This window comes from Rhynchophorus ferrugineus, unplaced genomic scaffold (assembly GCF_030347505.1).
Source record: "Rhynchophorus ferrugineus isolate W39M unplaced genomic scaffold, kcgeb_rfMv2 rfM5, whole genome shotgun sequence".
Lineage (NCBI taxonomy): Eukaryota > Metazoa > Arthropoda > Insecta > Coleoptera > Curculionidae > Rhynchophorus > Rhynchophorus ferrugineus.
The window spans coordinates 23,572,204-23,599,927 of record NW_027472584.1 but is presented as its reverse complement, the minus strand read 5'-3'; the positions used below and the strand labels follow the sequence as shown (position 1 = coordinate 23,599,927).

General features: G+C 29.7%; 1 protein-coding gene across 2 annotated transcripts in view; it reads left to right on the top strand.

The window, feature by feature from the left end:
• LOC143197822 (metabotropic glycine receptor) overlaps positions 1 to 27,724 on the top strand; it is a 578,984-nt gene that overhangs the window by 334,825 nt on the left and 216,435 nt on the right. For both annotated transcript variants that reach the window (XM_076406597.1, XM_076406598.1), the window contains 2 exons: positions 21,865 to 21,977; positions 26,271 to 26,456. In XM_076406597.1, the coding sequence (XP_076262712.1) occupies positions 21,865 to 21,977; positions 26,271 to 26,456 (299 nt within the window). The remainder of the gene's footprint in view (positions 1 to 21,864; positions 21,978 to 26,270; positions 26,457 to 27,724) is intronic.

The following is a 27,724-nucleotide window of genomic DNA, read 5'->3' as shown; positions in this document are numbered from 1 at the left end:
GGTACCGTTCAGCAGTAACAATAACTGCAACACTGGTCATTTTCAAAAAATAGGGACCAATGATGTTTCCAACATAAATACCACATCATACAGTTGTTTTTGGTGGATGCAATGATGTTTCATAAATTAATTGAGGATTATGTGTTCCCCAAAACTGACTGTTCTGATTATTGACGTGGCCGCTGAGAAAGAAATGGGCTTCATGGCTTATTATCAATTTAGACGAAAAATCACAAAAATCAAATCATTTCACCAAACATCTTTGAGACACTATTTCTGTCCGTTCTTTTGGCGTATATTGATCCACAATAAAATTCGGATACTTACACAACACAATGGTTAAAGCGAGACTGAGCAAAACGTCACATAACCAAAATGACGCGCAATGAATATGGTGGGGTGGTACTTTTGTCACACCCAATATACACTCGATTCTGAAACAGTGTATCATCCTCAACTTGTATCTTCAAACAAGTGAAAATGTCCGATGGCTCAACGTCTTCTTTGTTTAAAAACCCTATGATGATGCGTTTTGTAACATATGACCTCGCGCTCAGTCATGGCTGTACTGCGGACAGAATGGAGCACAGCTGCTACTCACACGGTTTACCCCCACCTCATAAACCAAAGAACACTCAGGCATCGACTCCTCTATATCCCCCGATATATTCCGATTCCCCCTCGTAATATACTAAATGTCCGATGGCTCAACGTCTTCTTTGTTTAAAAACCCTATGATGATGCGTTTTGTAACATATGACCTCGCGCTCAGTCATGGCTGTACTGCGGACAGAATGGAGCACAGCTGCTACTCACACGGTTTACCCCCACCTCATAAACCAAAGAACACTCAGGCATCGACTCCTCTATATCCCCCGATATATTCCGATTCCCCCTCGTAATATACTTAAATAAGCATTCTATTCTATTACGAGGTAAATATTCTGCAAATGATATAGGTTAATAGCAATTACATATAGCTTAATAGAAGATAATTGTTCATGAAACAGCACAACATAAGCACATTTACAAATACTCGAAAACATAATAATTAAAAGCTCTTTGGGTTCGGAAGCGCTTAAGCACAAATTCAAAAAGTTATTTTAACTTTTCACTTCATTATTAAAACCCATTTATAATAAAGCTGATGGCCGTTAAGTTCAGAAAATGTTAATTATATTGGTTTTATTATGGAACTTCTATTGGGAAACAAACAACGAAATTGTTTAATGTTGGTGCAGAAAACTTTCTATTCTATAGAATGTTCTTTTTTAAGTTATTATGCAGTTCATACGTACCACATTTAGAGGTATATAATGGGTTGGAGAAAAAGTAATTTTTAGTTTTTCATGTTTTTGAAATACTCTAGAACCAATCAATCTTATATGAACCGTTTTAATTTATAACTAAGTAAAATATTGACGTTACTTTTACATCTATACAATTATATGGACTGTTAGCATTTAAACTTGCTAGAGTGTGACTTCATTTAATAAGTATTACTGAATATATGCAATATTAAAACAAACTATTATGGAAAACCGAAATTAATTTTTCCGCAACCTTATATAAAAGCATCAAATATTATTTTATTAAACGGAAAATCTATATATTCAAGTACCTCAGTAAATTTAATTCATAAATGCCATACATGGTCATATACATCATATTTTATACAGATTCTGTTTAGTATTGGAGTAGAAAACTTCCAATTCTATAGAATGATAATTTTTAGATTATTATGCTGATCATATATAGTACTTTGAATATATATTCTATAGATTGCTACAGCTCGCTATATTATGACTTTACTGAATATGTATTACTGGCGACTGGCGATTTAATAAATATCTATTCTGAAAACCGGGAATGACTTTTCCCGAACCTTATATATAAGTACTATTTTGTTAGTATTAGTAAAATAAATACGATTAAGTACCGCATCTAACATAATTGATTAAAGCCATACATGGTCATATACATCATTTATTTCAAACTGAATTTATTCATATAAGTTTCCAACATTAATCAATGTTAGTTAATCAGTGTTACTAATCAAACCTACTATAGTATGACTTCATTAAATTACTATTACTGGAGCTTATATCTCCTAAAGCTATCTATTATGAAAAACGAGTATTGATTTTCCGCAGAGTTATATAGGTACCAAATAGTATCTTATTAGAACGAAAACCTATATGATTAAGTACCATGCCAAATATAATTGATAAAATTTGTAAGTGACATAATGTTTTTCAAACTGAATTTATTCATATAAATTTCAAACCCCGGTCAATGTTATACGGACCGTTCTAACAGGTAACTGAGTAAGCTATTGAGCCTACTTTTAGTTCTAGAACATTCTGTGGATTCTTACCACTCAAACGCCCTATAATATGGCTTCATTGAATAACAATTGCTAGAGATATGCAATTTTAAAGCCATCTATTATGATCACCCGAAATTACTTTTTCGCCAACTTATATACAAGTACCAAATATTATTTTATTAGACAGAAAACATATATGATTAAGAACCATATCAAATATCGTTGATAAAAATAATAAATGGCCATAAAAATCGTGTTTTATACATATTATAACTTTATTGTCGATAAGAATATCTCCTAAAATTTGAAAAATATCTCCTATTAATAACTATACGGAAATGTTTATCATTTATTTCATCGAATATTACAACATTCTTTGATAACCGCTGCACCGATGTTTTATATAATATACGAACCAAAATTTGAGAAATCTATTTTATGAAAAATGAAAATTCCTCGTCTCTCTACGGAACCCGTGCTAAGTATTGGAATTTGGGAAATTTTTTACAGCCACTGTTTTCACACTAATTAAATTTACTTAGTGACCGCCTGACGATTAAAAATAAATTATAGGTGAATGCTGATTAATAAAATAGACGAATTAATTTTGTATCTATTATGGAATTATTGTATTTAATGTTATTAGTATAATCAGCTTTATATAAACATATTGAAATATATTTAGTTATTACAGTGGAAAACTTTTTAAATTTAGTGAAAATATGTTGAAAGAGTTTGTCGAATTATTCTATTCATATAATAATTAATTCTAATGCGAATTATATTATTTTTGATAAAATTGATCGTCATTCCTTTTGTTAATAACTAAAATATTATCGGAATATAATATATGATTACTTATAATTCCTTGATAAGTAACAATTTTAGAAAAAATACACAAATAATACATATAAAGAAAAAATAGTTCTCCATAATAACTTTTAATTACTTAACAAGCTTAATTACTTTTAACTTACTTACACTTTTATTGACTTTTTCAAGTCTTGATATATTACTATATTGTTACTGTTTGATCCTCTATACATCATGACTTATAGAAAATATATTAAATATTTATTGCGATATAATTAGTATTTTCAATGATATAAGGGGCCGGTTTGGTTGGCGCAGTGGTAAAGACGGCAGGACGGTCCTCCTACTGTTGCGATAGTCGCGGGTTCGAATCCTGCTGAGGCATGGTCGTAAATTTATGTTTGTGATTATTTAACATTTGTGGTTGTCCTTAGACAAGAGTGCAAAATCCGGATGTCTTCTGGGATGATTTCTAAGTTGGTCACTCGCCAGTCGGTAGGATTAAAGCCGAGGACCGTGTTTCAGAGTCCACGTTAAACTGTAGGTCCAGTCCAGATAAACTCTCGTTGGTAAAAGGAGACTTTAAAATATATATACAAAAAAAACAAGGTTTTTTTGGGAAAAAATACAATTTTTATCAGGTCAATATATCCTCATAGCAATAAGCTGCAAGTAAAAACTGATACATTTTCTATTTTCGACACCATCTAATATATATACTGTCATAATTTCAATTGATATAAAACATTAAAAAGTTGCTAATTTTTCATTTTAAAATTTTTTCTTTTAATATATTTGACACTAGTGATATAATAATGAAATTATCTTCACTTCAATATGCTATCTTTCAATATTTCTTTATCAGTACTTTCAGATAGGATTAATGTCTCTGTGGAAGAATACATTTTTTCTTCAGGTCAAAATATCTTCATAAAAATAAGCTATAGTTAAAAATAGATACCATTTAATACATATACTATCACACATTTCACATGAAATATTAAAAAATTGCTTATTTTTCCATATATAAGCCGTGAAATATTGCAATGTTTGGCCACTTTTAGACTTGTTCTTCTGAATTTGTGTTACGCTATTAGTATAATAATGACGTTATCACCATTTATAGAGAATTTCATGACGAATTTAGCCGTTTAACATTTATTGCATTATTATCAGTACTTTCCAAGATATATGAGGATTATTTTCATGGTCGAACAATCCAGTTTTTTCTTCAGGCCAAAACGCCACACAAAACAAAATAGCTGTAGTTAAAAATGGACTCATTTTCAATTCTTTACAGTATTTAGTAATTATACTTCCACAGCTTCAGTTAGATATGAAAAAATATATCTATTTTACCTTAAATTATATAACTATTTTCATTTTCAGACTTTTACTTCTACAAGTTTTTATACTAACTACATATTAATGAAATTATCGCAATTTATAGAGAATCTCATGAAGAATGTACTGCTCTATCATACATTGCAATATTGTTCTTACTTTCAGACATATAAACAACTGTTTGTTTTTTTGATGAAAAAATTTTCTCCACAAAAATAATCTGCAGTTAAAATAATAATAATTTATCGAGGATTAGAATTACATCATTCTATTTGGCTCGATTTTAAATGTTGTTTTAAAATTAATTGAGCGAAGTAATATATTCTATTGAAATCGAGACCCCCATTAATAGTTTCCAATTCCCTTATCAGACAAAAGCAACTACAGTGAATTTGGCAACTGATATTCACAATCCAAACCTTTGTTCCAATAGACTTTATTCACCGATGGATGTAAATTAAACATGCTTTTAATAACGTCTACAAATACCAATCACCTATTTTCAATGTTTTAATAATTAATCGATAATATCCCATTAATGTTAAAGCGCATATGAAACAATAGGGTTGAGTTAGAGGGAATATTTCAAAAGAAACTTCGCAAAAAGGATTGTTCATATCGTATGAATTATCCTTGTTAATTCTAATTAATTAGCCAGTAATTTAATACTCTATTTAGAGTTTTTGATATATTGTAGGTTCTAAAACTTCCTCAAACAACTTAGGTAATATTTTGTTATTTCATATAATATAATATATTGTTTTATTTATTAATTATATCTTATAATACAAATGTTTAGTACAATCTTAATTATTGCTATTGATACAAGATTAAAATATCAGTATTTATTTTCTTCGAATACCTTTTCAACAACCTCTGTTTATTTGTGTACTTGGTCAATTGCCGAGTGATGATTGCGAAAACCAAACTGGAAATCTGCTGTTTCAAAAAACATTTTAATACGTTTTAACAGCAGTTTCTCAAATAATTTTGATATCGCAGGTACCAGCGAAATAGGCCGGTAAGATCCAACTTGTTCTGCTGGTTTGTCAGGTTTTTAAGCATAATTACTCGAGCAACCTTAAGACATTCTGGAAGATGCTTCAGTCTCAAATACACATTGAATAAATATGTCAACATGGTTATTGATTTTCGTGGCAGCCCTTTTAATGACCCAGCTGGAATATCATCAATTCCAGGAGCCTTTTTCTTCTATTGGAGAAATCAGAGACAGCTACATCGGGCTGATAAACAGGACATATATCTATTCTAGATTCTATATCATTCTATTAGAATACGTTAGATAAATGTTCGGCAAATAATTTATTCATTTTGATGATTTTTAATAGGCGATACTCTAATAATTCGTCTTTTAAATCTCCGAGTTGCTTTCCATAACAAGTAATCTTTGTCTGCTTCCGAGCGTTGCACATATATATATATATATATTGTGCATATTTGATATTCCTAATTCATTTTGTAGATTTTTATTGTTAATACATATCCTCCATAAACGGTATAATATCAGACATTTTGCTAACTGTATTGTGTCATATTCCCATGATGTTACTGTTAAATTACGAATAAAAACACCATGCATTCATGAGGCAGTTATTTTTCGCTGAAACATTAATGATGTGTCCGAGAGATCAAAAGAGGCGTTATACTGTGTAGGAAAATACCACAATAGCCTTTTAAAAATATAACAATTACAGTAAACTAGCGGGAAATTTACAAATTTAATCAAATAGCGCGCTGGCTAAATGTAACCCATCTCCTACTAACCAAATTAAGATTCTCCACTTTGCACTAAAAGCAACTTTACATTGCAGCCAACCTTTCTTTATTCTAGATCTAGCTTAACTCCCTGGGGATAAAATGTTTAAAGTTTATAAAAGCATATTCTGTTTCCCATTTCATTCCTTAAATATTCTTTGTATTTTTAACAGCTATGAAGAGCACGTTAATATCGCAAAAAAATGTTGCTATTAATAGTATACATGCTGGTTAAAGAAGACGAATTCCGAACATTGTTATCTCAACTGTGTTTTGCGTTCTGCTAATTCAAGTTATTTTTTATCACAGTAGCGCATTATTATTAAAATACTTATATAAACTATACTATACTAAAGGAAACGTACTGATACTCGTAGATACTCTTTAAAAATGAAAATGCTATATTACAATTAGCTTTTGTAATAGGGGATTGAGTAGTATAAAAACAGTATTCGAAACTAGAGAATTTTCAGAAAAAAATACCGCAAATTCCATTTAAATAACCAAAAATAATATCAGCGTAATTCCTACTAGTTTAAAATGTTTCTAGAGGTCAATAAAATATGAGGTATTTTTGAAATTGGTATATTGAAAATATAGAGTTCTCGCTGCAGGACTAGCATGTTTCGTATCATACGAATCGCAAAAAGATTTTAATTAATCTCAAATCAAAAATATATAGACGGTATATTTAAAACCCACTATAGAAAGTATGTTATTTCGATTAATTGACGAAAATTTCATATTCCCTTTTTTTATGCGACATTGTATTTTTCATTAATAATTATTATCGTTTAATTGTTAATTAAAAATAATTGGCAAATACACATTTTATTTAAACAGATATTTGCTAACAAATATGACGGGGGTGTGGTTTTCTAAATTTTATATTTATGATGTTTCTGAATAAAGAACAACTGATTCAAAATTCTATGGATTGATTTTTCTCCAGTTTGTGTAAAATTGTTTCCTAAATCAAATGGCCTAGTTAATATTCTTTTAAGGCTTTTAAGTATACTGATAAATGATGTTATAGAATGTTCAAAACTGTATGTCAAATACATGTTAAAACTGTCAGATAAAATCATAATATATATATATATATATATATATATATATATATATATATATATATATATATATATATTAAACTCAATCAATATAAATACTCAATTCAATCAATATAAATTGAGAGATATCCTGAACATTTTTTCATATTCTCAGATAGATTTATGACCAATAACTACGTGAAGGCAGTATTTACATCGATGGTGTCTAAAAGACATTTCGGGCTCCCCGTTTCATCGTGTGCATTGACGGCTGAACTGTTTGCTATGTATAAGGGTCTGATTTCAGTGCATATTTGAAGTGCCTCCAACCATATCTACCTCTACATCCGCTAGCAATGCTTATCCGTGAACTAACCTCTATATCGAAAATGTGCGCAAAACGATCACCTTTATGTGGCTCCCTTATCGCTCTGGGATCATTGAAAATAAAAGGGCGGATTACTTAGGCAATAAAAGGGATCACTTACTGAAAATTTTCTCTTCTGGAGTAGAGAAATGAAGCACCATTCTACTAGAATCATTAGACATCTAAACCAACTCAACAAGATGGGATCTAACAGAAAACAACAAGCTTTGGGAGGTGAAAAAAGGGTGTTATCAGAGCCTCAACACCACTAACATCAGCAGGCGTAACTTAAGTTTATTCTCGCGTCCCAGAATTGGTCAATGCAAACTGACCCATGAGTTTATCGTTAAGGGAAGAAGCCCACTGTGAAGCACACTGAAGCATACTGTATATCGAATGTGGTCCCTCGCTGTCTATCAAACACATACTAATCGAATGAATAAGATACATATCGCAAAGACGGTTGGTCAACCTGGGAGATGGACCAGTATCTTAGGCTGGAGAATTTGGAGGAAGCTGATTAATTTTCTAACAGTAACAGGACTCGTATTAAAATTATTATAGTGTACATCTACGTAATATCATGCATGTTCGTTTTAACTTTTTGTATCTTGTATCCTTATCACTGTGATGGGTTATGCGATCATTATACTGTAGCATTCATATATTCATGCATCTGTATGCTTTTATAAATTTTCTTGTCATCTTGCCAACATATACCATTTATGCTACACATTTAACTCTAGACTTTATATTCCGACCATGTATTTATATTGTTCGATGCATTCTATACTTGTAAAAACATTATATACTTTAACTGAAAACTGATACTGTAAATGTACTGAATATTGTATATCTGTAAATAGACCCTAAATAGTTCCCGAGGCGGATGGGTCGATAATATGTAAATAAATAAATAAATAGACCTACTCTTTAGCGTGGGCACCGAACCATGGTCCTCGGCATTAAACCAACCAACTGTCGAGTGACTAACTTAGAAATCATCCCAGAAGACATCTGGTCTGACCCGGTCTGGTTACTAAAATGACTGGGATGGTTATTCCTTTCCGGACTTACAATTACAATCCCAAAGATAAAGTACATACATGCCCAAGCAAAATTCGAGACCGCGACTATTGCAAAAGACGCCACCAAGCAGGCGCATACATATATTAATGAAATAATTTTTACTGATATGCTTTCTGTCATGTCTGATATATATTCTGTGAAATTAACTTGTTACCTAAAATATAGCTATTTCTAATTCTTTTATGATAGAATTGAAGCAATTGTAGAGTTTTCTTAAAGAATTATTTTTGTTGTGATATATGGTACATAATTATATAAGATATGATGCCCATTTCTTATATATTTAATGTAGAACAAAAATTATTCAACTTTCAATAATTTTTTAGAATAAAGTGTAATAAAAATCAATACCAACTAGAAAACGATGGTGATTCTGTACTGAAAATGATATTTTATGATTATTTTTAACGAAAATTAGATCTCCATGTTTAAAAAAAAACCTTACGTGACATCAAAGTTCATCGATTTAGCCTTTTTATATTTGCTGGCAGTACAAAAAAGTGAATTTAGTACCAAATTACATAGTTGACATTAAAATCGAGCGACTCTAAAATGTCTCTGGAGATAAAAAAAATATATAAATGTCTCTCCGTACGTATGTAAAGCCCGTGATTCGAATTGGAGATCAGCAAGCCACGTTAGAGGAAAAAAAGGCTTTAATTAATCTGAATCGGAAATATAAAAAGCACATCAGAAAAAAAGAAGTGAGTATTATTAAAGGGAGAGGCTAGAAGTAAATCGCAACGCAATTTACTGGAGGATTAAGACACTCAGGGCGATTTAGTAACCCCTTTAGAACAAGCGATGTAACGGTTCTTAATAAACGAAAACTATGTCATTATTTCGCATCATTAAACTTCAATGTTCGGCGCAGAAGCTACAAAGCTTAGGTAATAGCTGTTTTTGAATTAACCGAAATTGCTAGACAAATATCTAATGGTGGAATTAAACAAATAAAGGGCAGTAAAATTTAAAATCAAAACCGCTATTTGGGATACGTACACAACTTCTTGGAGACAATAAACTCCGTTTTATTGTCCGTTGCATATGTATAAAATTGACGAAAATAGTTTATGTCCGGAAAGTTATTTAATCTTGGTCCAAATCCACTACTTTTTATAGCCTCTCCCTTCGAATTTAATTAAAACTAACTTGAACCACCGCTATAGACATGCTCTTGTTAATATTGTTGCTTTAAACTATTCTCTCTTGATTACGCAGACACAAAACTATAACTAAACTTTTTTTGTTCATGTTTCATTATTAAAATTGCAAATCCTGCAGTAATTTATGGCATTTACATTACAACAGGAATCCAAAAAAATCGATTTTTGAATCAAGTTTATATTTAAACGTATTTCACCCAATTTTGAAACGATATTAACTGGATATGAAATGTGAATCATATACAACAGTATTATGCAAATCCTGCCAAGTTAGGTCATGCCAAATGTTTTGTGAGAAGAAATAGTATCACGACCTGTTCGAACTTAGTCAAACAACTAAAATTATACTTTCTCCTATCAATAACTAATGCAACTGAAGCAGGCGATTGAAAGAGAGCTCAGAAATAATCAATGTTTAACGATTAGACAAGAACCGAGAAAGATTGTTTGGGAAGTACTGATGCGTCCACCCTATAACCCTTTCCCAGATTAACTAACATTTTTATGGTGTCCGGAATGCAATCTTAATAAGGTAAATCTTTCTAGGATCTTGGTTTATTTTTTCACCAATAAGCATCAGAAGTAATGGTCATCGATCAAAATGTCGCATATGCTATTGAATAGTATTCCAAATTTATATTATTAAGTTCTTTTTGTGAAACATACAAATAAACTCAAACGGGATTACTTTTTCCTAATCAATTGTATAGTAACGCTATAAATTGCAATTGGTGCGTTTGATATAAAATATAAAAAATAGCCATTTTTACAGCAACATTGACATTTGACTATATGTTGCAAATGTTCAAAGACTTGGGGCGTCCCGCCTTACCTACCGTATTCACTATATATTCCCTTATTTGAATCTGATCAGCGAAAAACACACACATGCTTCGATCTACTTTCCCCATTTCTTCGTGTTCACCTTTACCCAGCCGTTTTGTATTTCGTTAATACATAACATCAGTTGCTTTATAGTTGCCCAAAGTATAATTAAAAAGTATATAATATTAAAAACATTATAACGTACACTTTTTTTGATTAATGTATTGAAATTCAATTTTTTGATAGGAATTATATTGTTATATGACTGAATATGGCTTTAGTTTTAATTATGATCTATCTGCAAGGTGTAGCTGAAAATGATAAAAAATAAATGTTTTAAAAAACAGTTAGAAATGAATATAATCCAGTATTTAGATGCATTAATCAAACTAAAATAAAACTAAAATAACATAATACAGATTATCGGTTTGACTAAACTTTGATGTTATACATATTTATCAGGAAACCATATTAAGGACGCAGATCAATCACAATTTGAAACAAACAGCAATCAATCGCCTGAATAATTCATCAAAAACAGAGTTTACATAAAAATTCCTTTGGTTTAGATGCATTTGTCAAGTCTGTTATACATGCCATATCCACGAATTGAGTTGCATCTATTGTCTAATTTTAATAGCTTGATGACAGTTGCGGACATACCAGCTCCAGTCGCAATTTCATGGAATCGAAACTTTACAGCGCACACATACGAATTGTAGCACATTGTAAATATTTCTATTTTTGTAAATATATATATATAATTTAAAATATTATATAAAGTTAAATACCGATTAAGTCTTGTCCCTTATTTATTTTTATTATTTATGAATTCTTGTACGTTCTCATACTACAAATGGTGTGGTCAGATCCTTTTTATTCTGAAAAAAAAATCTCCGAAAGAAAACGTCGAATGTGGACCGAAAAATTATTAAAATGAGGCAAAGTAATTCTGTTTCGGAAGAGCATGGACATGTAAATGGTAGTTTTTTTTTGTTGGGAATGAAAATATTTTGCGAAAGAAAAATTACTTACGCCTCAACAATTAGCATTGAATTTATATTTTCTTCGATAACACTACTAAGGTACTTTATCTAAACTAACAACTAAAAGCTTCCAACGTAAAATTCCCAGCTGGTAATATATGATAGTTGCAAAGAACAAAAATGTTTTAGAGAGGGCAAAAATTGCCTTTTATTTCTGCAATTAGCGCCGCTCTTTTTTTTTTCGAAAGCTGTCGAAATTATTCAAAGTTACGGCAAAAAAAATCGGCATTAAAATGTAAAGAATTTTAGTCAGGTGCGGTATTTTCGGTGAGAACTACGGCTATTTTGGGTGTATTGATTTTAGAATCGGGTAAAGAGAAAATCCCTATTATTTCTTTAACTCTATCATCATTCTCGGCGAATAGCGGGGCACTCAACTTCGCCATTCTCTAGACTCGACAAGCTGGAAATCTGCAATGAATTTGGATACTATGTCAGACTTTGCGACTGGGCAAACCATATAGAAAACCCTTTTACATATATATATATATATATATATATATATATATATATATATATATATTCAGCTTTCGAACAAAAAAAGAACGGTGCTAATTGCAGAAATAAAAGGCAATTTTTGCCCACTCTAAAACATTTTTATTCTTTGCAACTATCATATATTACCAGCTGGAAATTTTACGTTGGAAGCGTTTAGTTGTTAGTTTAGATAAAGTACCTTAGTAGTATTTTTGAAGAAAATATAAATTCAATTCTAATTGTTGAGGCGTAAGTCATTATTCTTTCGCAAAATATTTTTATTCCCAACAGAAAACTACCATCTACATGTCCATGCTCTTCCGAAACAGAATTACTTTGCCTCATTTTAATAATTTTTCGGTCCACATTCTACGTTTTCTTTCGGAGATTTTTTTTTCAGAATAAAAAGGATCTGACCACACCATTTGTAGTATGAGAACGTACAAGAATTCATAAATAATAAAAATAAATAAGGGACAAGACTTAATCGGTATTTAACTTTATATAACATTATATATATATATATATATATATATATATCTAATACATGGCTGTAAACATATATCTAATAATATTAATTCATTGAAACCATACTATAGCGCGTTTCAAAGGTAATAGTCCATAAAATAGTCCAGAAATAAGGATATTTTAATTTGCATTAAATATTGATGCCACAAAACTCTATAGTTGTGTTTCCATGAAAGAAGATCAAACTAATTTTGAAAAATAATGTTAACGCATCATAAAAGGTGGACCATTGGAATAATATATGAAGAAGAACATGATTGAATCAAGTGAAAGCTTCACCAGCGATTGCATGGAAAACTATACAAAATGTTAGGACTATATACATTTTGAATTGTTTTAATTAACGGTAAACATTTATCAACAATGTGTTAGTTGTGTAGCATCAATTTTGTACACAGTAGTCTTCGAAATTATGTTATGATAAAGCTTATAGGCAATGTCCATCAAACTGTTGTTAGTTTAAAACAACCGATCTTCAGAAAACTGCAGCCAAAATTTCAATTTCAACAATACAATTACTAAATTTGAACATTCATCATAAAATACTTTTGATTAAATGATTTTTTGAATAGAACATATTTTTTATCAAATATATTGTGGGCTTAAATATGTCCATATGAGCACCCATAGTACCAATTACTCTAAATCAATGTAAAATTTGATTAATTGACCAAAGATATTTTTAAACTAAAACGTAAAATGAAATTCGAAGAATTGCCAAAAATAACAATGATGTAATAGAGAAAATGAACACATGATGACAAACCACAATTAAGCGGTAAAAAGTATCTACATATAACAAGAAAAAAAAAATTTCTTTCAAATCATACATTTCGACAATAATTATTTCATTAAAATTACGAATCTCCATATTTACCTGATTTAGCACCGCTACAGCAAAACTAACAAATTCAGAGTATTTAAATAGGCAAACTTGCAAAATAAGTTACAATAAAATACATTGATTGTTGTTTTGTATAACCAAAATGTATTTCTTAGTACGAAAATCCCTAATGTTACTTTTATATAAAAATACCGTTTTCATATAACGCTTTATAATTTTTTTTAAAAAAAAACAAGTTCCTTTTTCGACGTCTATATAAAAGACACGCACTGCTGCTATATACATACATACATGTGATTAAAATTATCTGTCTAAAAACACTCATCAAATATTCGACAGCTTTCAATCTCTTTTATACGTCATTTTTGGCACAATAAATCTCCGGAACTATTGAGTGAAAGGCTTGTGAAAAGCCTTCAATTTTTCCTTTTTATGATGCTTTGTTTGCCCGTTTACAGTGTTAAGTAAATTTTTATTTTATTTTATGCTACGTCGATAAATATATATCTGTAATGGCATTGACAAAAATGACTGGCTCATATTTGCTACATTATACATTACCAAAAATGTTAAATGCTAATAGGGCAATTTGCACGTTCTTCGGTGACCAAATCGCGACTATAAATTAGTATTATGGTGAAAAGCCGTGAATTTTCTGTAATTAATTGATTTGATTGTTTCATCGGAATTCCATATGGTGTACCGCTAACCTCAAAATGTCATTTTTTCTTAACCACAAAGTATTTCACATTTCATTTCCATTAATATATGTTCATTTGATATGTTATTCAGTTTTTTTTGGAATATATTTTTAGTTGTAGAAAAAATACACAAATTTAAATAAAAAACATATTTTAACTTTTATAATTGGGATTTATCGATCTGGGCTTCAGTGTTCCACTGTTCAACCAACTATGACTAGACCACATGTCCATGTCTCGCATATCATTAATATTTTTTACCCATGCACTGATCAGAAAGAGAATCTCCATCTTTGTCTTGCGAACACGCTAAAAACGAACATATGGAGCACCCTACGAATATCATCCATAGTTTATGAAAGATTTTAGAAAAAAATATTAACACACTAACCACCATCCCACTGAAACTTCCTGCATGGTTGAAATAAATTAATAACACTTTTTATATCACTCAGATCAGACTCATCTGAATACTTAACCTCCAACCGATTCACCATGGAGACCGAAAGTAATTCCGAGATTCCTTTCTTACACGATTTAGTTCGACTAAAGTTCGAAAGATTTTTAGGCTTACAGGAAGACCACAAATATCTTCAAGCCACATCACATCAAAAAAATCTTTTCTCAATTCCTTAATTTACACTCTCTTTCTCAAAAACGAAATAGAAAACGACAAGATTACAGTATGTTACGCACGTCATATAAATGTTAATACATACAGAATTTGAGAGTTAATAAGTAATTTCCATCTAATAAATACTTTTAAGAATTAATTCTTAATAATTACACTTTTACATTTGTTTAAATAATGAAATTAAAATAATGTTTCCCACAGTTTAAAATATTCGTCGATTCTAAAGAAGTAAAAGCTAAAGAAAACCAAATTATACAAAATAACAATAACAAATAACCAGCTGACCACGGAAATTTTTCTAGAACGTTCATTACACGAGTTTAATGGTATATGAGAGGAAAATACTACCGAAAATATCTAAACTCTCCGTAGATGTCTAATTCAGTTTACTAATTGTGTTCTGCTTTTGACTTTTGGAAATATTAAATGTTTTCTGTTCTGCTTTGTACGTTGTTTTTTTTACTGGCGATGTTTCTATTAGAGACATGCTTTAAATTTATCTGGCTCTATTGTTGACCCATTCAATGTGTTACAATGGTGTTCTATGTTGTTTTTGTTTCAACCTAACCCAGATCAATTTATTAAAATACACTATGTAGATTTGGTCTAGTATTTAAACGTAAAATATATCAAATATGTGGCATTGGCAACCTTTCAATCTATAATTTGTGATTGAATTCATAACTACAAACAGAGATAAACAACATCACGTCACAACAGTCTCTATAATATGAAAATAATTAGAATTTTGAAAAATTTAGCTACAGACATGTTTTGATGATAAGGTATTCAGAGTTAAATATCTTTTAAAAACAAGGATATTTTTAAAGATAAATATATGTAAGGATAAGAATTTCTTGAAAAATAAAATGCACTAGATATCATCTCGTAGAGATCAGGAGATAAGAATATCTTGAAAGTCTTAAAAATTTTTAAAAATGTACAAAAATTACAAATTTTGAATTTTCAAAGGTACACTTCAGGGATACTTTAAAGATAAGGAGGTATCTAAAGATAACGAAATCTTTAAAGATAAGTGTCTTTAAAGGTAAGTGTCTTTAGAGATAAGGGAATCTTTAAAGATGAATGCTTTAAAGATACAAATTTCTTGTAAATCTTGGAAAATTAAAAAATGTTTCGGATGTCATAATTTTAAAATGTATGATAACCACATTATATTTATTGGCAAAAATAACCACAGTATTCTGATACGTAATTTTTGTGTAATATATTTCTTGATATAAATAAAATGTACCGATGAAAGCTAAATATATTTGGGCCTATATAAGGAGAAAAGGCCGATTAACATAAATCTTGATTAAGTACAACATATAGCAGCCTTTTATCTGCTTAAATCGGGCCAAAAGAAATCTTTGGCTATCCGAAAAAGTTAACGAGGCTTGCACTTATTCAGCTACATGTTTATTTATTTAGTGGGCTAATTCAGGACGAAAAGGCAAATTAAAAGCTCAGTGTAAAGGCCTGATTTTGGGCTTGACTTGTTTTATCGCCTAGATTATAATTTTAAACCTGGCATTTATAGATCTACGGGCGACAAGAGATCGCTTCGAATTACAACTTTGTTGAAAATAGTATGGGACACATTGTAAGCCGCAATCAGCTAGAACCCTATTAAACTTTGTTTAAGGATAACACGCTCAGCAAAATCTGAAATTCAAGACAAATTCCTTTTGGTCTCTATTTTTGACCTATACCGATGCCGCTGTAACATCCTACGGAACTACTCCAACTATTTGCCCTTTTACTCCAAAATATTAGGCCTATCAACAAAATTATCGAATACTATTTAATTACATAAATAGTTATACTATATTAGTACTACAAATAAATCAAGTTTTTGACCTCATCCTACAAAATTAGTAAAATAGTAATTACAGGAGACATTTTCTGGTAAATACGGAGGTTAGGGTAGCGTAGCCTATAAAATCCATGTCACATCTAGTTTTTCTCCATACGTATCTGTTGAATCTATACAAGCAAGTAAGTGCCCTAAATCGGAAAAAATATCACAGTGAGCAGTATCTGGTAAATATGAAGTCTTCAGTAGTTTTTGCAGTGTTTTTCTTGTAAATGTTTCCAACGCTGTCGAAATAAAACATCTAAACTAATTTTCAGTTTCAACTAAAAACTGAAGTTTAACATTCCTCAAAATTAATAGTCAATTCCAACAAAATCATTCAAAAATCAAACTTTTTTTTATGTATAGAAAAAGTAAAGTCGTTAATTTAATAATTGAATTCAAACCAAACATAACAACCTATATATCGACATAAAAAAAAACAAATACTGACGTTTTCACTCCAAATATTAATCTGATAATCCAATTAAAATAGCAATTTTGTGCTTATTTAACAAAATTAAAGAAACCCCTTTTTACGTTATTACTTTATAACCAATTATAACCGAACTAAACGAAATAAGCATTTATATATTAATAATCTATTCTCTTTATAATATGTTATCGTATTAAGTTGCAACAATGTTAAACACAAGTTCGATTATTGTTCTCTGAGAACAGCAAACTTGTTAAATTTAATGCTCTTGTTATTGAAGTGTTCTGCAAAGTATAATTGGCTTAATTAATTCTAACTTATCTATTATTAGTTCGTTGTAATCTTTAAGTCGTTTGACCAAACTTATTTATAGCCCCAACTGAAATGTACAGGAAATGAACAAGTTATTAAAAAGGCCGTTAAAATTAAATTACAGTTCTCTGTACTGTACTCAAGCTGTCGAGTATATAATTGGTAAAATATTTTATTCCATGCTAGTTGAATCTATGTCTATTTTGTGTAGTAAAATGAAGCAACACAATGATTTATTCCTTAACATAAAATAACGGTTATTGTGTAATTGGAATTTATATCAACTAATGCCTTCTGAATGAAATTGATAGGAGAAATGTCGTAATTGTATCAGAATTAATTATTACTTGTATACAGGATTAGACTAAATCAGGCTATTAATAGTTTACCTAATATTCCCCATGATCTAGCACCCTAAGTTATAATTTGTAGTGACAATCTGACTCTTATCAATATTTCATATCTAACGTATACATCAAACATTTACAGCAACATAGTTTTATTATATAATTAATAACATAATATCCTTCTTTTAATTTTATTTACTATAATATTAGCAAGGAGACATTTAATCTTAACTAATATTGCCAAGTCTTTCTTTTTTCATAAAGTTTGACGAATATTCTTATAATAATATTAGTTTATATCCACCCTTACATAAATCACCTTATATACAACATTATTTTTAAGATTATTAAATACTGATAATGTATTTATTATCGTTTATGACGCAGTCCAACATGTAGATGTTATAATTTTGATATATAAAAAACGATATTAAAAAATTACAATTTCTTGTTTGGGTATCGTAGTAGCAACAGATTCAAATAAAAACAAAATGAAGAGGAATAAATTACATTCATTATTGGAACTTTAAAAGTGCTACGCGAAAGTAGCTTGGAATTAATATTTTCGAAATATAAACAGCAAAATTGTAGTTGTATAATTGGTTGCTTAATTTAGAACTCGAGAAAACTATTGAACTAGAATCGGAACTTTAGGAAAACTTCGGTATAGTGAGGTAATTTAATCAGTTGAATATAAATCAAGTTACTATATTATTTATTAAAAATTCATCAGTGTTAATAAAATAATTAAAATAAGAAGGTTTTCGAAGCATAACGAATTATAACAAAAAACAATATTGACAAAAATGTTTATATCCTAGTAAATCGATATATAAGCCTTCCTTAGAGCTAAACTGCTAAAACTAGAAATTTAAAACATGAATAAGTATTTTAGGTATGTAAAATAACAAATCAGTTTTTGTTGCCAATTTCTGTGAATGTATACGTAGAAATATTTATGTGCAATAGAGAAAAATGGTGTTGTGCATACTGGATTATGCAGTGGCTTTTACTATTTCGTAGTTTCATTTTCCCTAAATATCTAAAGTTGTTTTGTCCGCAGTTTTAGATAATGGAAGAATGTTGGGCCAGCATTTAAACGTCCGCAGACCACCTGAATCCAAGTAAATATTTAATAAGCAACATTCCAATGTAAATCAGTCTCATTTACAAGAATGTGACATTTCGACTATTTAAATTCTTATGTTGGCCCTATTGTGCTTTTGTATACAAGACACGTTCTTTGTCGCTCTCAGCAGATTATACTGGCGAATATCTTCAGCTATCTCGTTGGCAAGCTTGTGCAGTCTCGAAAGATGTACACTTCATTTTTAGAAAAAGTTTATCTCGTATTATTTTCGGGCAATTCTTTTTAAATTCTAACAGTTTTATTTCCAAATACAATAAACATAAAAGCTTAAGAAGATAAGGGATATTAAAAATATACAGTGTCGTTTCACTACACAGTTCCATATACTGTAACAGCATTATTAGATCGTCTATTATTGAACTTCTATTATTCAAATTGGTGATAGTTTTCACCAGGCATAATAGGTGATAATCCAATTCAAATCTTCCTTCCTTTTCGTCGTTGAAGTAGTTGATTATATATAAAATCACTCTCAATGTTTTTCGTTTTTTTTATTTAAGGAAAAACGTCGATAAAAATACTAGTGGTTCAAATAGTTCTTTAATTTGACTTACGTCTTCATTGAACATTTCTCGCTGTTTTAACACGAAACTTGAGGTATTGTTACTTTTAAAACTGCTTTTAATCTTACGGTGACTAGAATGGATATTCCTTGCCGGACATTACATTCTCTAGCCAGATTCGAACCCACAACTATCGCAGTAGTGGAAAGGGCCGGCCTATCGCCTTGACCACTGCGGCTACCAAACTAACCTGTTGTTATTTAGAACAACTATTTTAGTTAGAGGTTACTTAATTTAGAACTCGAGAAAACTATTGAACTAGAATCGGAACTTTAGGAAAACTTCGGTATAGTGAGGTAATTTAATCAGTTGAATATAAATCAAGTTACTATATTATTTATTAAAAATTCGTCAGTGTTAATAAAATAATTAAAATAAGAAGGTTTTCGAAGCATAACGAATTATAACAAAAAACAATATTGACAAAAATGTTTATATCCTAGTAAATCGATATATAAGCCTTCCTTAGAGCTAAACTGCTAAAACTAGAAAATTAAAACATAAATAAGTATTTTAGGTATGTAAAATAACAAATCAGTTTTTGTTGCCAATTTCTGTGAATGTATACGTAGAAATATTTATGTGCAATAGAGAAAAATGGTGTTGTGCATACTGGATTATGCAGTGGCTTTTACTATTTCGTAGTTTCATTTTCCCTAAATATCTAAAGTTGTTTTGTCCGCAGTTTTAGATAATGGAAGAATGTTGGGCCAGCATTTAAACGTCCGCAGACCACCTGAATCCAAGTAAATATTTAATAAGCAACATTCCAATGTAAATCAGTCTCATTTACAAGAATGTGACATTTCGACTATTTAAATTCTTATGTTGGCCCTATTGTGCTTTTGTATACAAGACACGTTCTTTGTCGCTCTCAGCAGATTATACTGGCGAATATCTTCAGCTATCTCGTTGGCAAGCTTGTGCAGTCTCGAAAGATGTACACTTCATTTTTAGAAAAAGTTTATCTCGTATTATTTTCGGGCAATTCTTTTTAAATTCTAACAGTTTTATTTCCAAATACAATAAACATAAAAGCTTAAGAAGATAAGGGATATTAAAAATATACAGTGTCGTTTCACTACACAGTTCCATATACTGTAACAGCATTATTAGATCGTCTATTATTGAACTTCTATTATTCAAACTGATGATAGTCTTCACCAGGCATAATAGGTGATAATCCAATTCAAATATTCCTTCCTTTTCGTCGTTGAAGTAGTTGGTTATATATAAAATCACTCTCAATGTTTTTAGTTTTTTTTATTTAAGGAAAAACGTCGATAAAAATACTAGTGGTTCAAATAGTTCTTCAAACTTGAGGTATTGTTACTTTTAAAACTACTTTTAATCTTACGGTGACTAGAATGGATATTCCTGGCCGGACATTACATTCTCTAGCCAGATTCGAACCCACAACTATCGCAGTAGTGGAAAGGGCCGGCCTATCGCCTTGACCACTGCGACTACCAAACTAACCTGTTGTTATTTAGAAGAACTATTTTAGTTAGAGGTAGCAACATAATACTATCTTCTCAAAGCCATGTTTCAAATTAATTTATAATCTAATTAAAGTATTATTTATAATATTTAGTATTTAGAAGTTAATTATAATATTTCTTTTAAAATATTTCATTTAATTTAAACTCTACATAATTTTATTGATGTAATTTTATTGAATGCCCTTTCAACAATATTTAATTCTTTTTTAGTGAGAAAAAGCGGTTCTAAGAATTAACGATATGTTTGATATTTGTACTTTTTCAAACCCTACGAGGTTTCGTAAAGTAGAAGATACTTTATCATTTAACTAGAAACAATGAAATATTTAAAGATATCCATTGCCCGAACGTGAGTTTACAAAAACGTTTAAAAACTTTTATGGGGCTACTATTAAATTCGAAACACGTAAAAAATCGATATTTTAAGACCATTGGGGAAAATTTAAAATAAAGATATATACATTATACAATATACGTAAAATGTGAATCAATGTTTATGGAAAGATTAACCGTCCCCAACGCCGAAAAATATTTTACGGTAATGGTATTTTGAAGAAAGGTAAATTTGCAATTTGAATGAGAGAAATATTCTGCATAATTTTCATACAAAAGGTACATGTTAATTCAGTTAAAATCTCAAGGTATTTAAGGGGCTTGTTGAAACCCTTGTGTCCACACCCTTTGCAGCTATCTTTCGCTTTGTTACAGGTCAAATGCCTGAGTTGGAGCCCGAATTTCTGGCCCCGCTGGAAAATCACACAGTCACTCAAGGCAGGGACATCTTCTTTACTTGCGTTGTCAACCACTTGTCTACTTACAAGGTAAATATTTAACATTGTTTTAGCTTCCTCGTTACTTGTTTTGCTAATTAAAATCAAACAATTTTATAAAACACAAGAAAAAATGTTTTATTCACAAACGACATACGTCCGGTGACTCATATCAACTCTCGTTATGAAAAGATCTAATCTAAATGATAAATAACTGCTATTTAATTAAATTAAAAGAGCTATTGATGACTCCGATTAAGTTTTCTAAATCATTTGGAATCGACCAGTCTCTTTAAAGTTCTTATTTTATTTGCGAAAATACTTATTTCATTCTCTACCATTCCTATTTCCAACAATTCATACTTAACTTCATTTAACTAGCTTGATATTTGTCTTCATTTTTTATTTTACTTGCGCTAATTAATTGTGATAATCGTCTAGTGCCTTTCATTTTTTTCTCGCCCTAGTCACATTACTGTTACTTATATTTTTTGCTTTAGTCCTATCCCATTTTGTTATACATTTATTTTCTGCTATTTTTACTCTTTCCAAATAGGCTTTTTTGTTATGTTCTTAATTTTACTTCCACTTGTTTTACTATTGTCATTACTTCTACACTATACATTATTATCGGTCTTATAACAGTCTCCTATATTCTTAGTCTTATCATTTTTGCTAACTAAATTCAAATAATTGTATAAATTGTTATTCTCAAATGGTGTATATCAGCTGTAATTATAGAAAGATCAAAAATATTTCTAAAATATCAGTAAATTATATTTAACTAAAGTAATATTCATTATTATCTTCCAGTAAAATACTCCATGAAGAGCTCTTGATGCCCTCAATGAAGTTTACTAAATAAGTTAGAATATATCAGTCTCCGTACAGTTCTTATTTCCAACAAAGTATGCTCAACTTCGTTTAACCAACTTCATATTTGTGCTTATTTTTATTTTATTTGCAGTCATCCAATCATTCTTTTGTTATTATATTTGTAATATGTTTCTGCTGACTTCTCTCTTCTTCTTATCCTAACCAGTTTAATGTCTACTTTATTTTCTTTCTATATCTACTTATATTATTTCTCTAGCCCATGCCTCATTTCTATTAAATACCTTTTCAATTATTTTTGATTTGCTATTGCTTTCCTTTCTTCTAATTTTTATTTTACCTCCACTTGTTTTGTTATTATGATAACTTTTGCACTATTTATTATTATTGACCTTATTACAGTTTCAAGATCATAATTATTACTAGTTATCTTTAATTATTTCTATCCCCTTGTCCTCATTTCCTGATATCATAGTTCTTTGAGATATTTAAATGTATCTTCTTCTGACTCTTGGTCTCCTCTTTTTCATTTTATGATGTTCTGTTTATTCATTCTAGTCTCAGGTTAGCTAGTTTTGTAGATTTCACTTTTGTTAGTATTATTAAGTAATCAGCATTGTCCACATTCTGATTTAATGTATGTCTTTATCTTCCTTTTAACTCCATATTTCAATTTGAATAATATCCGTTTTTTTCTTCAATTTTAATGGATATTTTATTATTATTTCATTCACTTTAAATCTGTAAGTCGAACGAAAACTTTCTTGCTATTATTTTATTAATTACGCGTGATTTGTTAATTTTGAATAATCTTCGTAAATTACTATTATGGATACGTTTTTAAAAACACTTCCTTGGTTGAACGAAGAGGAAAAAAATGATCTCCATAAACATTTCTGGACGAATCGGTACAAAAAAGAGGCTGATAATAGACATTGATTTTAAAGAATCCAGGCAATTGGGCCCTCGGATGATTTTATTTATAAGAAAGTTGGTTTGCAAGAAGTAAAATTCAATAAACGTTTTGGTGCACGGCTGATTGGGTATTTTTGTGTTACCTCCGGCAAACTCACAATGCAATCAGAGTGGTGTATAGGTACTATCGTTGATCTGATCGGCATTCTTGATAAAATCATTTTATACTTTTCCTTATATAGTCATGGTGCGTGAAAAATTGCCCCTATCGACTTATATCGAAAAAGTAATTTTATAACAAAAGTTTTTATAACTGCCCTGTTATATCTCCCTTCCAATTTATGGCATTTCATTTTTGTATTGTGTAATATAATATTAACGGTTATCATCGATATGTTTACAATATATGGTTTATTTATGTTCAAATATACTTTGATTTCTTTTTTAATCGATATTTAGACATTACTTTTATTTTTATCTTTGATTTAAAATAGAAAACAACCTAATATGCTTAATATTGCTTAAATATAATTCTGAATGTTCTAAAAAAATACAAAAATATGTTCATAATATCTTAAACTTAAATCAGATCATAAAACATCAACAAGAAAGAATCAGTAAGCATTTCAATCTATGCCAGGTTGGTTGTTGCCTATGGTTTCGTTATATCTTCAAACCGATATATTTAGCCGACGTTCCGGCAGAATATCATCTGCCATCTTCAGGTATTACTTCATTTTGATCTACTAATCTTTACATGATATGAACTTGGATAACTAGATCATCGAAAGTTAGAATTAAGAAAGAATCCCAGGGCAACTATTGAAAATATTTATTTAAAATGTTGAAGATATAGAAGGTTGTGAGCAAAACTCGAAGTTGTCAGACTCTAGATCCAATAGATGTTGAAGAGAATGATACACAACTTTTAATTCGAAGGAATTCACCGTTTTTGTGGAGGAGTTTCTGATATATTTCTAATTACAAATAAAGGATTATCATATTAGGTTCAATTGTGAAGAAATTTATTCACACCTGAAGTATATATTCTCTATATATTTTTGTCTGGTCACCAATTTATATAGTAAATTATTTTCTTATCTCTCTTCTATGTATGAAGTATTATCGTCTTCAAAATTGAGAATAGGACGTAACATATCTGAGATTAAATTAGTATAAACAAAAAAACGATAATTTATTGTACGTTATATGTAACAATAAAAATGTAGGCAATCTTCTGTGCACCGTATATTCTAATTTAGGTTCAAATCCGAATAAGACGATTTTAATTAAATCATAAACCCGAAATTGACTAAAACAAAGTCGGCGGTATTGTAGGTGATTTTCTTAGAACCAGAATATCGTAGTGCTTTAGACTCACACCCATCCACATGTGTTGTTAATCACTTGTCTTCTCGCCAAGTAAATCTAACACGATATATCTTAAGCACTGAGTCGGATATAAATTTAATAATATACAGGGCCATGTGTAATGGCCCTGATAAATTAGGGCTGTTTCCAACTTACCTGAATCGCTAGAAATCCGTTTAAATTCAGAAATGTTTGAATTATCCCGTGCTTCCACTTTCTGACCTTACCAAGTTAAACTTTACTTGGAAAGATAAACAGGGAAAGTACTTTGGATAAATCATAAAATATTTGAAAGACCGCTGGTGCGTAGCGATTTAAATTATTATTCTTGCCTTTTAAATTATATTTTCTCGTTATTATTGGATCGTCTCCATCGGATTTCGCTTTTTCTAATCAACAAAAAATGTATCGGTATTCGAAGTATGTTTTATGATTGAGTTTATTATTGGGCGAACATCCACAAATATTAATTTAACTATAATATTGATACCTCCCTCTCGAAACCTAGTTTTTACGGTTAGTAAATAAAGACCTCCATTAGCATATTTATTTACGTAATTATTGAATAAAATTGGTTCGTTGATAATTCAAAGTTTCACTCTTTAAACGAATCAATTATATGTACAAGTGTAATTTTGGTATGTTTTATAGAAAACTTTTAAATATTTTATTTCAAATATAGGGTAGCACATAAGTTTTTCATATAAATATTTGAAAGTCTCCTTTTTACCAACAAGGGTTTATCTGGACTGGACTTACTGTTTAACGTGGGCTCCAAATCTCGGCATTAAGCCTGCAACCAATGGCCAGTAACCAACTGGTCTTACCAAGCCTGGTTACTGGCGTGACTTGGATGGTTATTCCTTGTCTCATATTCCACTGTTGCCTATACAAAGCAGTTACAATTACAATCACAAATATAATGTACATCCATGCCTCAGCAGGATTCTCAACTCTCAACTATCGCTGCAGTAGGAAGAACCGTTCTGTCGCCTTAACCACTGCTCCATCAAGCACGCGTACTTATGTTTGTTTCAAACCGATAATGCTATTGAAATTGTTATTACTGAATTGCTCTTACCTCAAATTACTTGATATTATATTAAAAATAAAAATTTATGGGCCACCTTGTATAACATCATCTAAAAATTATACCATTATGAAGAACAAGAAACATAAACCACATTACAATTACAACTACAGCGCGAATTAATTTTGTTTCAGGTTGCTTGGATCAAATCAGACACAAAAGCTATCTTAGCAATTCACACCCATATGGTAGCACAAAATCCACGCTTATCGGTGACCCACAATGGACATAACACGTGGAAGCTTCACGTCTCGAATGTACAAAAAAATGATTCAGGAACTTACATGTGCCAAATAAACACCGATCCAATGAGAAGCCAGGTAAGCCGTCTATAAATATATATATCGTACACAAATATTTTCGCGAAAAAAAGCAAAAATAAAGCATTTTAACATTTTATTTCAGCTTTTTTTCCCACGAGCTAACAAATTAAAACCGAAGCAAACGTAGGCAATACGTAAAATTCCACCCTTTATACGTTTCATGTATGCAAGCCGCAAAAATTAAGTTGCTTTAAAACTGATATGGAAATATTCTCGCAATTTCTAAAGTTATTTAAAACATGTATTTTCACTTCAACTCATAACGTAAACAGGTTAATAATAATGAATTACTTAATGTTTAAAAACAGGTAAATTTTCCCTAAATTAAATGCTACAATGTTCCTAAACAAACATCATATTTAAAAAACTAATTATAGGGAAAAGCTAATTCTAGTTTTTTATGATCATATATACACAATTTTAAGTCCATATAATAAATATAAAGACAAAGATTCTTTAATGGAATAGGTAATAAAATAAAATTTCTATTCAAATGTCCAAAGTCTTACGTAATTCAGAAAATAATTTTAAGAAAATGTAAATTACAATTTCTCTGTAATTATATATACACAGACATTATATAATAGTTATAAATACAAAAGGTTTTACTGATTAATTAATATATATTTATATATATATATATATATATATATATATATATATATATATATATATATATATATTAAATTAATATATATTTCATTCTAACGAATATTTTTAAGGAAATGTAAACTGCTGTGTTTGTGTAATTATATAAATGACAGCATCCCATAAATAGAAATAAACATGTTTTTATAAATAAACAATTTTACTTTAATACTAGAGTTTTTTTTTATTGACAAAATATATGTAAGCAAATGTAAATTATAATTTCGCTATTCTTATATATACACAACACAATTATAATATGAATAGAGTCAACTAATTTTGTAATTTTATAAAAGAGATTTTATTTCAAAAAATATTTTTAAGGAATAATAAACTACAGTTTCTATATTATTAAAAAAATATAAAGATTTCATTACTAGTATAATATAGTGCTTCTGTTTTAACACTAAATACTATTTAATGCAAAAAACATTTGTAACAAATATACATAACTAACATTCTATGTACTATTGATCATATATGAGTATATGTTTTATTAATATCGTATAGTGCTTATAATTTGCAAAAAAAAACATTTGTAAGGAATTAAAATGTACTGTAATGTTTATATAATCATATATCAGTAACAGATAAGAATAGAAACATATATATTATTT